Here is a 15,877-nt window from a genome sequence, read left to right as displayed (position 1 = left end):
GTTTTAATTAACTATGAGTTTGAAGACCAGTAATGTCAACCATTGTTATTTGTATCAGGTGATGTTAACAGACTATTAATTTGAAAAAGCAACCTGTGCACTCAAATGAATTGGAAGACTAAAAGATTACATGTTTGGTGTAACAGTCAGTGTGTACATTTACACAAAGATGTACTGGCACCCTAACTTAGAGATTCAGGTAATGAGAAGTGAGATTCATAAACCATTTGTGTTAAGTAAAAATTTTAAATTTAATGAGGTGAAAGTCATTTCAGAAATCAACAAAATACATCAATTCATCAATGCTGTCACAGCTTCAAAATCAGGTACCTGTCAATTCGTCCTAGAGTAGATCGGGAAAGGTACAAACTTAAAAAAAGAGTGAGGATGGTTACGGGGAAACAGGAATGGAAGGACAAGTAGTCATGGCTTGTGGTTCAGAATCGTCCTGAACGCTCTCTGTCTCTGGAGCGACGTCTCTCGTGGTCACGGCCCCCTCCCCCTCCTCGACCTTGTCTGTCCCTTGAACGTGATCGTCTCTCTCTCGATCGTGACCGAGACCTATGACGGCTGTTGAAGTGAAGAAAGGTGGTTATAATTTGTTAAAAATCAATACTTCCAAATCCCGACTGAGACCGCTCTGCTTTTATAAGCTGCAAACACAAATAAGTGGGTAGGTTTACCCTAAGTGAGCGTAAAGGTAATGATTATATTCGTACCCCTTCCTCCGGCGCCCATAGAGCTCTCTCCTCAGTTCACGTGAGATGGGCTTCAGATGCATGAAGTTACAGAAGCCACCACGAGTACATTCCCTATGGAGAGAGAGAGGAACTTAGTTTAGAGCAGATAAGAAAAGGACATGACAGAAGAATTGCATCAGGTGTGAAAACTGTCAATCGCAGACACACGTTTCACACAGCAGCTGCACCAGACGAGCTCTGCTGATGTGGAAATTGAGCCATTAAAAGCCAAAGATTTACTTACAGGGATTAGAGCAAAAAAAATCTTTTTTCCCAGCCAAGTCATAAGCTGTTCACCATCTAACTTTTGATAGAAACCCTTTTGCGGTCTCTTCCTAGGATTTAAAGTAAAACAAGGTAGAAACAGCTGAGAAAAAGGCAAATTGTTCTCCTGCTGAACAAGATTATATTTCACCCGCTAACCATTGCTGCTCTTTTCTAAATGAAATGGAAAAGCTTAAAGGCAATAATAAGGCATACTGCGGTCTGTATAACGACAGTGGGGGTCGGAGGTATAAATGTTCAAAAATCGTTTGTGTTTTATTTAAGCACCTTATGAGCTTCAGAAAATGGTTATTATAAAAACTCAAACAGTCCGTCAGACCGTTGCAGCTTCTGTTTGCCAGTGATTTTATCTTTTATTATTCTAAATATGAAAAATTTAAATTTCTGCTCATCCATTTTTGACCAGGAAAAGAAAAAAAGCTTGTATTTCAATTTTATCGTTTGTATTTTAAAATGAAAATCAAGTAACCACTAGTTTTTTGGGTGGATTAAATTTAATGACTCTTCTTAGTAACCTAACCCTAACCCAAATCCAGCATAAAATCGCTGCTGTGTAATTTTAAATAGCAGATTCAGAGGTTTGAGGTGGAGGTGCAGAGTTGAGTGGAAGTGTGTGGGGAAATTTATTTGTGCTGTTGAAGGTAACCGTTGTGAAACAATCAGAAAATAACGTTTTAATGATCTGATTCACCGGCTTTCTTACTGTCACCGCTCCCTCTATTCATTCACTCTCTACCTCACTCGACCACAGCTAACAAAACAGCATCCTGTAGCCGCTACCTCTGTAGCCGTTTACTGATGGAGCAACTCTGTCACCCATTCCGTGTCCGGACCTTTTATTCAGAACAGTGAGGTGGAATAAAGTAGCAGAACAAACTCCAGACAAATAGCAGTGGAGAATTGTTGCAACTTCACTCAGTAATTTAGATGCATTAATGGTCTGCTTGCTTCCAACACCATTATAACAATTTATTGATATTTGGAAATTGACTCTGGGGCTGCCCACGTCTGCTGTGTTTGCTGTGATAATAATGTAGGGTATCACATTATATATTTTTATTATACCTGTGTAATTCTCATCGGATCTGCATTGATCTCATTTACGGCCTTTTGGCAGTCCAATCGGCGGAAATCTGTCGTAGCGACAGAGAACTTTAAGCCTTATACTTATAAAGAGACTCTTAACAAAAGCTTTAGGTTGGAACCTATAAAACACTGAAAATATGACAACGGTCGTTCACAAGAATTGATTTATTTATAAGAAAATAAATTTGATGAAAACAGAGTTAGAAAATACTCCTTTCATCAGGAATTAATTTTGGATAAAAGGCAACACTGTGAGAACCTATTTATTGATCTGTTGAAAGATTTTGATACTGTGAATCTGTCCCCTCAGTGCTGCTTTGTGATGCTGAAATTGTCAGCATCTGTGTACGAATATCCAGGTTTGAAAAAATGATGACTGCCTTTCTATCAAGCCTCAAAACTTGAAGCCAAGACTTTTCCTCAAAAAGAAAAAACACAACTTATTTCTAAGATAAAAGCATTGTTCTGTTCTGGACAGACTTGTATGTTTTTCATATACAGTGGGGTCCAAAAGACCACACTCAAAATCTCTAATATTTTGACCCTGGCCAAGGATGTAGTTCATATTATCATTTGTCATGAAAAATATAGTATTACATTCAAAACAAACAAACAAAAAAAGAAGTATGTTGACGGGTGGTCTCAGTCTTTTGGACTCCATTGTATTCAGTATATAAACTCTGTTCTGTAACGTAACACTCACCCCATTTCATACTGGCGACAGCAGGCTTCTCTGAAGTCTGTGACAGGAGACAGTTCAGCATGGATGGGCTGCCCATTAAACCACCGATTATTCAGGTCTATCACGGCCTTCTCAGCATCCTCTTCATAACGGAACTACAAAGGACCACCAAGAGACAGACAGAGTACTTGAGGAGGAAAATCACAGGCTCTGCATATATGAGCTAAAAGACAGGGCATTTCAATAGCAGCAACATGTGCTTTTCAGGCCCGACACCCACCTTCACATACACATTTCCCACTAGGTGGTCCCCGAGGTTGTCACACACGTTCATTTCCTCCACCTCTCCATACTTTTCTTCCATCTCTGTGAAGACCTCCTGAGAGGACAGCAGAGAAAAATTAAATTAAATTTTTTTATACAAATCGACAACTTCAACTTTCAATCGGGTTTTGAGTATAAACATGTAAATAATGCTGTTTTCTCATTGTTCGATTGTTTAAAACAAAGAATACTTGTCGATACGGTGGACATGCAAAGTTAACTCAATGGCAATATAAGCCAAGTGCTACATGTGTTTTAGTGTAAAATGGATACTGCAATAATAAAAGCCAGGTCATATGGTTTACACACCATCCAATGCTTTATGTGAGAATTCCCTGATATTATAAAATAGAAAATACTTTTCATCAATATTTACAAATTGACGGAGTACTGTAAAAATAAAGAAAATGTACCAGTTGCAAGATGGTGCAGTTATGATTTGAGAACTGCACTACACGAGACAATATTTACAATGGCATGAATTACCTCAAAAAACTCGTCATAGTGCTCTTGCATCTCCATGTCACTGATGGCACCTGTAGGTTATAACAGAGAATAATGATAAGAAAAACAAAACAACATGGATATATTTCATAAATTCTGCAACAAATTCTTGTCAATTAGATATCAAATACCTGGAATAGGGGTTTACTTAGTTTTGAAATAAGCAACACAGACAGTGTGTATTTGAGTTTTATATTCCCATAATTAAAATTATAAATTGTATAATCTTCTACCCAGAGCAGACAAACCTAATATGTACTTAGGAAAAAACAAATTGTTCATCCAATTCACAAACAAATAGTGTTACCAGAATAAAAGAATAATGTTTTATTAAAGTTGAATTATGTAAATACCACTGACATCACAAACTGATAGAAACTTAAATTCTGGACTTTAATGCTGTTTTCATGATAAACAACAAATAGATTTAGATTTAGTAAACTATCTGCTGGTCAATACAAACCTCTACCAGAGTGATCATAAATTACCTATGCAGTTTTACATTGTTCTTAGAGCAGGGATGAAAAACATTAGTGTATAATCTTAGAGAAAGTTACATTTCTGTGGGCCAAAGATTAACACTTACATGTTAGACCGTCGGCAGACTGGGCACTGTTTTGAGGGTTGCGGTAAATGTTCAGGAGGGCAATTGTCTGAAACACAAGATGTACATTATCAAGATGATTTTGTTTGGATTAGGCCTGAGTATCAACATCAGTACTTTTTTGATATTACTAAAAACAGTCAAAAATACAAGCAAAATCAATTCAGTCACACTGAAATGTTAAATAGCAATCGTTAAAAGAAAATAACTTAAACTGTGAAGTAAACAATTTCTGATTTCAATGCAACAACAGACCAAGAGCCTGTCCTGACACATCAATACATGATTTTATTGACTATTAATAAACAAGTACTGCCTGGGAGCAATCTTCCACTGTGTTTTCAAAACAATTATTTCATCACTGTCTTCCTAAGATCGTCAAAAACCTTTTAGATGTTTGAATATGTGCATCTGTGTGTGACTGTAACTTTCCCAAACCGACACACCCACCCATGGTTGGCCGGGTGTGTGGAGGTGAGAAACAAGTCAAGGTTTGAACTTCTCTTTTCTTCCACATTTTGGTATAAAGGGTTGTAACTAATTATATATCAAATACCTGGAATTGGGTTAGGGGTTTACTTAGTTTTTAAATAAGCAACACAGACAGTGTGTATTCTGACATATTAATTTCTGTATTAAGCCAAAAACAAAAAGCATCTTTCATCCTCTTGATCTGGTCAATCACTACCACTAAACAAAAGTTCTGACATTCACAGCTCAGTAAAAGTGTTGGTTAGTTAAGGCCAAGGAGAGCCTTAACAACATTCTGCTTGTGGTTTTTAAAAATAATTTCTTAATATTTTGTGAGTTTTATAAGTTATGTGAATTTTTGAGTTGTATATTCCCATAATTAAAATTATAAATTGTATAATCTATAACGCCAGAGCAGACAAAACTAATATTTACTTAGGAAAAAAACGAATTGTTCATCCAATTCACAAACAAAGTGTTACCAGAATAAATGAATAAAGTTTTATTAAAGTTGAATTATGTAAATACCACTGAGATGGAATATCAGACCTTCACACCTGTCCTGTTGTCTGCCTGGTCTTAGTAGGATTTAAAGATCTAACTAGGGTGTGCGGATCACAGCAAAACCTGCAACTAGGTGCAAGTCAAATCAACTTTACTCATATAGCCCGAACACCAATTGCATCATCATGTCTATTATACATTACAAAAATACTGTTTTATCTACTGTTTAGACACTAACACTGAATAACTATCATCATCTAGAAATTAAATGTCAGGATATTTTGGGACCAAAAAAAAGATCTTACCTGGCTGAATGTCGGCTTATTGTGTAATCTGGAGCAGCGGTCTCCATGTCGGCAGGCACCAATTTTGAAATAAAAAGAGCAGTTCACTCTGGGGGAAAAAAGAGGCAATAATGAAAATGAGATCAGGCAAACATAATAGCATACAAATTATCTGGACCATTAGGTCTGAAAAAGAAAAACTGATCATCTTGATGATGGAGCAAATAACACTGTTTTCATGGGCCTTGAAAATCCACATCTGATGTCAATTCTTTCTCCAATTATTTCAACATAACCCACACTAAGTTTCTTAACAAAAGTTATGATTAAAACAAACTACACAAAACATTATTTCCACTGTGGGCTTGACAGCAGTGTGTTATGTGAGCATGGAGGCTTGGCACGCCTGGGTCTGAACTCTGGCTGGCTTCGAAACATCCGTCTGACAATGATTTATATTTTGATGTGCTACACATCTAGATAAATGTGCTGCCTGAAAGTACACAATAATATTATTTCCCAATCATTTCAATCTGTGTTATACAAGGCTAAAATAAATACATCACCAGCTCCATCTATGCATGACCATCATCTTGTCAGATGAAAGATATGATCTGACTCGCATGAGATGGTGTAATTTTCCTTCCTATTGGCTTCATTTACACTAAACCACCACCAAAAGAGACGTACAGACATAATGGGGTCAAGTACCAGATGCACGGTCAGGTGCATTATGATGTTATGTTATTCTTTGATGACTTTGTTCCTGAAGATTTGTCATGGTTTAGTTTTAGATCATTTTGTTTAGAAAAAGTTATTTTATGGCTAATATCTTGGATCTTGTATAATATCCAATGTCAGAAAATCCCCAGCAGCACCCAGCCATAGCACAGTGCCCACTCATACTTGCCAATTATTTGATTTTGTAAAGAGTTGGTGGGGCTAGCTAGAGCAAAGATATTTGATGCCATGGCTACTTCTATGGGAAACACTCAGGTTAATGAATGAGTCGAGCATCTGTTCTCACTCTTTACCTTTAACGTTAAGATAATTATCGTGAAATCACACGGTAAGGGGGTTAGGGTTAAGATATTCAGGGTTTGGGGGCCAGTTTGCTTGGGTTAATAAGGCAGTGAGAAGCTAATTTTGAGCGCATAACGCTAGATGTACTTGTTTAAGACGTGTCGGTCGTAACAAAGGGTGTAAAAAACGGTCTCTCTCCGGCTACAAGGTAAAAAGGATAGCAAGAGTATCAGCTTAACCTTAACCTTTAACCAGGAAAGGTCGTTGTACTTTAATTCAGGAAAAGTAACTTGGCTGTGCTTTACGACCACCCCGGCACTGTTCAGCAACCAGATGCAACAGAAAGCTAACGTGAGGTTAGCAACGGCGGCGCGGTATTGTACTGTTAGCTTGCTAGCATTAGCCGCCACAGCCATTGTATCACCTACAGGCTGCAAACAACACATATTTACATATGCAGTGGCGCTAGTCAACGAAGGCTTTTGTGGGAAATTGTTAACAAAAACTACTTAACAATAGATTGAGGCAATATAAAGTACTTACTTATCTTTTTCTGTCCCAAAAATGGACGCCAGGTACTCCGCCATCTTGGCCGGTCTGTTCAAACAGCAACAGCAATAACAACCTTCCGTCCTGAACCCTTCACAATAAAAGCCTAACCTCCCCTTGCACACAACCTGCAAATATATATACAAACATAACTAATTAACTAATTAGTCAAAGTGATTTACTGAAGTAAAAATATCAATACTGCATTAAAAATACTCCTTACTTATAAGTAAAAGCCTTGAATTGTGACATGTTTTAGGACATCTAAAAACCTTATGACGGAATAATGAATTGTTTCTGACATGTTTCTCCACAAAAGATGTTCAGTTCCCCTGTTATAAATCTTTATAATTGCATCTTCTCCTTCTATCTCATTAAAAAAGATCAGAATCTATGAATATGCAAATATGTTTCATTTCAAAAGTCAAGCTGCTGGATAAAAAATGTCACCCACCTCACTGTAAAGTCCATTCTCAGTGTATGTGCACTGGATGCATCAGGTTTCCACATCACACTTAAGTAAATCATATACTGGCTCCAAACTAGTTGTGATGCTACAAATCATGCTCATAGGTATGCCCCTTAAACTTAGAGATGGACACAGAAACTTTCATCCTTCAGCAGATGAATGTGAATAGAGGCTTCTGGTGTCAAACTCTTTACATACATCATTCTGCCAACTCTTGTACAGGATATTTGGTTAATACACAAATGATGTGTCAGAATACACTCAGTGGTCTGTACTGTCCTCACACTGTTAATTTAATTGTAATTAACTGTTTTTTCAAGATAGAAAACTGAAGGATAAAAGTGAGCCGTTATTGTATAATGGACTGCACTAGAATGAATGCACCACTAACACTGATATCAAATCACTGCACATCATTAACAAGTACAGAGCAGTGCTTTGTAGTCTTAAATATAAACACATTATGATTTTTACTTTTTTTTACACTGTAAACCAGTTTTGCTCTGGGATAATAAAACAGTTAATGTATCTAATTCATTTCAGGCTGATCTGATAAATGGGAACATTTTTGAATTTTGGATGTCCACTGTACAAGTCACCTAAAACTGGTCACTATTATTACCTTAAAATATTTTTTAAAAATGTATGTGTGCAGTTAAAGTGTATAAATATTTTTTTTATTTAATTCGTGGGTTTTTGTACTTTTGAAGGCAAGACATCCAAACCGGAAATGTTCGACAATATAGGCCATTTCCGGCTCGACTGTGATTTTCGAAACAAGAGTTGCTTTCATACAGTACATAAATTAATGATCAGATAGATAGATAGATAGATAGATAGATAGATAGATAGATAGATAGATAGATAGATAGATAGATAGATAGATAGATAGATAGATAGATAGATAGATAGATAGATAGATAGATAGATAGATAGATAGATAGATAGATAGATGGTCCCCATAGTCTATATATTAACGTGAGAAAAGTCATCAGTGTATTCAATAAAATCAGAAGTGGACTTTTACTGTCAGTACTTATAGTAAAGATGACACCGTGTATAGGCTACGTGAATACGTAGTAACCTCCCTCCCTGGTTGGAGACAGAAGTCCATCATCAAAGCAGTCTGACAAGAAGAAATATACTGTAGATTATTTATTTTTGATGGCAGCACGTTGTGAATTGTACAGTGTGATATAGATGCCTTTACAATTAAATCATTCAGTACAATTAGTTAAAAAATGTGTATTAAACGGAGATTTGAAATTGTCTTGGCAAATAGGCTATTTATGAAGGCACTGGCTGTATAGGTTAGGGTTAGGGGTGGCATTAAAACAAGCTGCTTCTGGATTGTTTACATTATCTTATACTGTTAATTTACCTTTGTTACACTGTAAAGACCACCAAGTGTGATTTCATGTGAATGCAGATTTCTAAGAGCCGACTTTATCCTGTGTGGTTTGAGGAGTATTGAAAGTTAATGCGCATTGACACTCTCCAATTAAAGCACAGATTATACAAATGGTTTCATGAGATCCAAATAGTCTTCCACAATATTCTGAATTTTATATAGTGATATCATTTTTATCATGTTTAATAAAATAAAAAGACTAACCCTGGTCATCCCCATGGAGTAATATTTTGACAGAAAAGACAGAGAGCAGATGGATCTTATCCAGATAAATTTATTGTTTCACAACTCGATGGCAAAAAAGTAAAAACAGAAACAGCAGACCATGTACAAAACAACACTTATCACATTTATGTCCATTTGGTTTGTCCTTTGGATAATATTTCACAGCATGTTAACAGAAATGTAACAGTTTGAACCTATGTACGATTCACATAGTTTCATCTGTATCACTAAGATGAAGGACAAGGAAAAGGGACATAAGATTGATTGCTTTGTACTTGTGTGTTTAAGTTCGGTGACCGAAATAAACTAAACTAACACTTAGGCAGTTTCCACTTGTCTTGTGTGTGCACCATAAAAAAACACATTAATACAACCGTCACATTGTTTTACCAAAGACATTTAAACACCTAATACTACATATTTCAAAACCACATAAATGAGCAATTGGCAAAGGCTGTGTGGTAAATTACTGAAATGGCCCCATGGTGAACATCTATTTTTACCCATAATTGAGGTTTTGTCGAGGGAGCCTATGTCAATATCTATCTTTAAAACGTGTTAATATTATATGGTTACGTGGTGTACATTCCTTAACAAAGCCACACTGAACTAGACCCGACCATATATCCTGCATCCATTACACATCTTTATCACAATAATTTGATAACCATATTTAAGTGATCATTACAAAAATGTGTGCTTATGTGTATATTCTGTTAAAATATTCACTGATATATCTTTATTGGATTTTTTTTTATTGCGTAATTGGCATCAGCCCCAATAATCCAGTATCAGCCCTGCCACCAATATTCATGCTCAATAGTTAAACATATCACACTGGACTTCTGATTACTCAATATCTTGGACCAAACAATGGGAAAATTCAAATCACCAATGAAGATAGAGCATGTTACTTGGTGGAGAGAAAAAAAGGGCAATATTTTTAAAGTAATTGACTGAGAAATTAATGTGATCAGTTGAGTTTAACGCTAATGGGAAACCACGCAGGCCTCGTTTATTATCACACCAAACTTTAAACCGGTGAGCACACCTTACTACCGACCACATGTCCAAAAACAAATAATACACCAAGACTGTAGTACACGATAAAAAATAAAGACAAGTCGACATGTGTATTTCAGTAGAAGTTTTAGAGTAAGTTCAGTGCTGCCGGTTAGTCTCCGCCCCTCCTCAGTGTACTTCACCAAAAACTTGCATGAATCGACTCGACTGTGTGAGAATTTTGGCTGCATATCTCCCACAGTTGAACATTTACCAAGATCTTTTGAGGATTGGCTTTTAAGAGGTATGGAAAATTCAAAGAAAGATGCGTTTGTATTGGAGGAAAAAATGTATTAAAATGTGTTCATCTGGACGGGAGATGTATTTGTCGTGCTTTGGGACTCTTCCCGCTATTTTGTCGCCTACTAGCTTAGCTTAGCTGTTGTTGACGACTCCTTGTTAGCATTACTGGGAGGAGGCCGCCTATATTTACAAACACACAACGCTCGCTTTAACTACTGCCAGGCTAAAGCTAGTGTCTACGGGTTAGTTATCAGCCCCCGGTGTGATCTAGAAATCAGAAACAGTACAAACTCTTGTACCAGTTGAGTGTTAGCTTTGTTGCTAACTGTGTAGCTGCTCGCTGCTTCACCGTCCGGCTACAAACACACAGTACGTATACATCCAGAGTCGATTAATACCGCTGTTTAGTCCTTGCTTCTCCTTTTAGTTGCAGTCTTGTTAACCGAGAGTGCTGTTTTGGAGTATTGGTGCTGTCGGAGCTGCTCTGTGGTCTTATTTTTCCTCTAAAAGCTCGTGTCGTGTTACTATCGCGGCTGCTCTCGGAAGTCTTAACAACGCAGTAAACCTTAGCCAGGATTTCCGGCTCCTTTCCATTTGCCCTATGCTGTTTTGTTTCCGTTTATTCTATTTCCGTTTTTAAAAGTTTCCTACTCGCAGAGTTAAAGTGCGATTTAACGTGAAAAATGTTAAAGTTATGAAGCGCGACACGTATTTAGGATAAATTAAATGGTTGTTTAGCTCGACGGTGCCCTCGGTTGTGTAACGGGCTGCCTCGCCCCGGACCTGCAACTATTCACCAGCTTTAGTGCAGCGACACGTGTAGTCCGAGGCTTAAATCTTAGTTTTGTGTGCTTTCCTTGTTGTGTAGTTATGTTTGGTCACTGTTTTTGTTGACTAATGGCCTAGCATTTGGCCTTTAGACGCCAAAGCCTCGCCTTCGAGTGGGCTAATGTTAGCAGCTGGAGCAGTCAGTATACTGTCCCAGACGGCCAATGAGGAGTCGAGGCTGAGAGGCCTTTATCACTGCTGTCTCACATTCACAACATGCACACTTTACATACTGTCATATAACTCAAGCTATTATATGTTCTCTGTGTTATAATTGAGTCATCAGTTAGTAAAACTACTTGGGCTTCTAATTGTATATAAATAAATAATCACTGCAGCAACTTTTCTTTGTAAGATAAACATTATGTGTGTGTTATTTGATAGTGAGAAGATATTTAAAATCTTTTTTTTAATCTTTATGTCATTAAAGAACAGTTGAGCTGTGCCTGTTAAGTCAATTAAATAATTAGTGGATCAACATAAAATTACTTTGAAACTGTTTTGTTGATCAGTTACTAATTTAAATAAGTGTTCAAGCAAATAAATGCAGTAAAATTATGGTTCCAGGTCACACGCCTCCTTAGTTCACTTGCTTAGTTTTGCTCCCTTCCTCGATGCCTATGAGATCATGATTTGATCCCATAGACAATCAACACCCAAGATAGCCTGATACTGCTGTTTGACATACCTCAGACTACACTATACATAATAAAGATCTGTCTGAAGGCATTTATACGTTTCTGACTCTGGGATAGTTTGAAAAATAGTAAAATTCCCCAAAATCCACTTTAGGTTAGCTACAATTTAGCTAACATATTGTTATTGTTATTATTATTATCTGTTTTGTAATAACTTATTTTTATTCATTACTTTGGTGATAAAATGTCTGAAAATCACAGTGAAAACTCAGAGCCCAATGTAGCAGCTTCAGGTCACGTGCTGTCAAATGATCAACAAGGCAAGGCACATTTATTTGTATAGCACATTTCAACTATAAGACAATTTAAAGTGCTTCAAACCTCAGAAATACTGATTTTACAACGATATAAAACATAGAAAATTGTCAAATCCTCACATTTGAGAGCCTGAAATAATTCAGTATTTGACGTTTTTGATTAATAAATGATTAATTGTTTTATATATATATAATTTGTTGTCCATTTTCTGTCAATCGAGATATCGAGTCATTAGATCATGGAACATCATAAAAATATTTGTGAATAACATTTACTGTGTATTTGTTCCTTTCTGATGTTTTTGGTCCTTCTGAAATGTTTTTGATAAGATATGTTCAAATTAGTCACAATAAAGACTGTTAAACACCTCTGTCATTACTTTCCTGCAGCTTGGCTCTCTGTTGAAAAGAGAATGTCGAAAAGTGAACCAGAAGAGATGATAGAGATCGAGATCGATGAACGGGAGAAACAGGGGTGCCTTGAGGAAGGGTGAGGAAATATATTAATTTGAATCACATACCGTTGCACTTGCAGCAACTACACATCTACAATTCTTTCCTCTTTTTCTTTTTACCTGTAGCGTTGAGGAGCACACCATCACCGCATCAGATTTGATCCAGCAAGACATCGACATCAACGAGCCAATCGGCAATCTGAAGAAGCTTTTGGAGCCCCGTATCCAGATGTCACTGGATGCATATGAGATCTGTTTGCAGGATATTCAGGTAACATAAATTAATAGAACATTTCAACATCTCTTCATGATTTAATGTAGAGAGAAAAAACAGTGCTCAGGTGTGCAATGTCAGTCTAATAGTCAGGAGATCAGTCCTACCTTGAACTACAACATATATTGACTTCTCTGTCTCTGATTCCTCTGTTGTGGTCTTCATTTTAGTTGCACCCTGATCACAGCCTCTTCGATCAGGGAGTAAAGACAGATGGCACAGTGCAGCTCAGCATGCAGATTATAACCAAACCAGGTACCGATCTAACCAGAAACCATAACAAAATCCACATGAATGACTGCCAGCATGCGTCAAAGGTCACTTATTTGCACATACACACATCGAGCTTACTCACTAATTGTGTGTTTGATCTTGTCCAGGTGAGGAGAAGTTGAACATATTGGAAATTGTGAAGCCGGTGGAGACGGTAGAGGTGGTGATCGATCCAGATGCAGCCGGGGAGGAAGCGACTCTGGTGGAGGAGGGACAACTCATCGCTGTGGAGAGATCCGCCCTGTCTGATGAGACTTCAGAGCAGGTTACACGCTGGGCCGCAGCACTTGAAGGCTACCGCAAAGAGCAGGTCCGCCTCGGCATACCATACGGTAAGAGACACTTAATTAAAATAACTTACCGTGGGAAAAACAATCCTTAATATGGAGACAAATATATATACTGTAGTAGTTGTTAGTATATGAGGTTTCTTTCTCTCTCCTCAGACCCCATTCTCTGGACCGCTGACCAGGTGATCCACTGGGCTGTGTGGGTAATGAAGGAATTTAACATTGATGAGATGGAAATTGGCAGCATTCACATCCCAGGGCGAGACCTCTGCTCTTTCAGCCAGGACGAGTTCCTTCAGAAAGTGCCTAATGGAGAAATACTCTGGAGTCACCTGGAGCTTCTACGCAAATGTAAGTCAGAGGGAGCTATTTGAGAGTGTTGGTGTCCAGTATACACAGTGTTAATGGTTGGCAGTGTTTTTTAGAGGTAAACAGACATACAATGAGGAACAAAGTTGGATCATTTTTGTATTATGGAGAGTCATGTTTTGATTATATGCAGAATTTATCTTTATCCCCTTTTTTTGTATTTATTTCAGATGTGTTGGCAAGCCAGGACCAGTCAGGAGGGGATGCCACTGTCACCATTGATCAACGTAAGTGCAACAAAAGGTCCCGAAACCTGCAGACACTCAGCTATGAACTAGATCTGGCCGGTCACAAGTTACTCAGGTTGTCAAACACACTGACATATCAATCTAACTTTCCTGTGTCTGTCTCCAGCTGTGCAGATAATCCCGGCTCAGGTCAGCACACCCACTGCCATAAAGGTATTGAAGCAGAATCGCGGCCCCAGAACGCCCCGTATTTCAGGAGAAGAGCGCAGCTCACCTGGCAACCGCACAGGTAGTGAACAGGGACTGTTTTGTTTGTAGTTTTTATAAAGCAGCTTAAGTGCTTCAGTAAATGCTCTGTCCATTGAGAAACCTCTGTCTTGCTCTGACTATTTGGTAATAAAGTTGCTTTGCTTAGCAGTTGTCCAGGTGCATACAGATGTCAAAATACGCAGAGCAGATTTTTCAGTCTTTTTTTGTTGTTTTTTATTTGTGCCAAAAGCTCAATTATGAGGTATTGCTGCTTTTGTTTGTTGTGTGACAGTAAACTAAAGGTCTTTGGGTTATGGCAATCTTTGGCTTTGGTTCAGTCTTCATCAAATGCAGAGTCTGTGAAAACATTAAAACTGAATCTCGTGTTTCTCTGGCTCCAGGCAACAATGGGCAGATCCAGTTATGGCAGTTCCTGCTGGAGCTGCTGACAGACAAAGATGCAAGAGACTGCATCTCCTGGGTGGGCGAGGAGGGGGAGTTCAAACTCAACCAGCCTGAGCTTGTGGCACAAAAATGGGGCCAACGCAAGAACAAGCCAACAATGAACTATGAGAAACTCAGCAGAGCTCTCAGGTTTGTTTCCTCTGTTTGTTTTTAAATATTGTGATGGAGATTTCACTGAAATTTGAAAACATGGAAATGGTGGAGATGGTATTGGAAACACATGACGATAAACCTTCGCAGCTAGATTCTGACTGTATTTTTGTCATTTAGGTATTACTACGATGGAGACATGATAAGCAAGGTGCAGGGCAAGCGGTTTGTCTACAAATTTGTGTGCGACCTGAGAACTCTGATTGGCTACAGTGCTGCTGAGCTCAACAACCTGGTGACTGAATGTGAACAGAAGAAACTGGCTCGCATGCAGATGCACGGCATCGCTCAGCCCATCACAACAGTGACCCTGGCCACCACTACACTTGACAAGGACAGTTGAAGGAGGCTGCATCCAAGCGCTCATCAATTTACTCTCCACCAATGATTGGAAATCAAACCAACTTTCTTCTGTTTGACTCAACTTTGTTCATTAGGCACAGAAATGCGAACGCTGATCCGCGATCACTGTGGATTAACTTTGACGTCTTTACAGAATCAAGTTTCGAGTTAGACTGAGGCAGGTAAAGTTTTTTTTTTTTTTTTTTTAGCTTTTCTTTAACTCTAACCAAGAGCAGAAGCGTGCTCAGGACGATGGGGTGAATGTGTGCGTGTGTGTGTGTGTGAATGCTTGAACGTGCTTGAAAGCTTGAACGTGTGACTGAAACCCAGATTGGAGCTTTGTGTAATATTTTCCTCGTCTGTAGTTTAGAATCGTTTCCACTGTATATACCGGTACTTCATGTTTTTGATAGCCACAAGGGCAACTGTATTTTCATATTTTCCATTTATAGAGGACCTGTTTTGTATTTTATTTAGTGTTTGTTCCCTAAATTGTTGGACCCTTTTTGTCCACTAGGGGGAATAAAGTGGCAAGCATTTTTCTTAAAGTCTCTCATTCAATCCATTTGCCTT

At 38.0% G+C, this 15,877-nt stretch overlaps 2 protein-coding genes across 2 annotated transcripts; one reads left to right on the top strand and one right to left on the bottom strand.

Moving 5' to 3' along the window:
• Positions 1-238: 238 nt before the first annotated feature.
• u2af1 (U2 small nuclear RNA auxiliary factor 1) lies at positions 239-7,117 on the bottom strand. Its single transcript, XM_062431710.1, has 8 exons — positions 7,051-7,117; positions 5,506-5,593; positions 4,208-4,274; positions 3,604-3,653; positions 3,074-3,172; positions 2,815-2,948; positions 720-812; positions 239-570 (listed from the first exon to the last, which is right to left on the bottom strand). Exons 1-8 carry the CDS (start codon positions 7,092-7,094, stop codon positions 438-440), a joined length of 708 nt encoding a protein of 235 aa, XP_062287694.1. The 5' UTR covers positions 7,095-7,117; the 3' UTR covers positions 239-437.
• Positions 7,118-10,012: 2,895 nt separating this feature from the next.
• On the top strand, positions 10,013-15,522 carry gabpa (GA binding protein transcription factor subunit alpha). The gene is made up of 10 exons (XM_062431219.1): positions 10,013-10,467; positions 12,640-12,739; positions 12,831-12,975; positions 13,149-13,233; positions 13,359-13,583; positions 13,698-13,892; positions 14,081-14,137; positions 14,265-14,387; positions 14,749-14,941; positions 15,083-15,522. Exons 2-10 carry the CDS (start codon positions 12,663-12,665, stop codon positions 15,303-15,305), a joined length of 1,323 nt encoding a protein of 440 aa, XP_062287203.1. The 5' UTR covers positions 10,013-10,467; positions 12,640-12,662; the 3' UTR covers positions 15,306-15,522.
• Positions 15,523-15,877: the final 355 nt, after the last annotated feature.

This window comes from Scomber scombrus, chromosome 13, assembly GCF_963691925.1.
Source record: "Scomber scombrus chromosome 13, fScoSco1.1, whole genome shotgun sequence".
NCBI lineage: Eukaryota > Metazoa > Chordata > Actinopteri > Scombriformes > Scombridae > Scomber > Scomber scombrus.
This window is presented reverse-complemented; position numbering and strand designations above follow the sequence as displayed.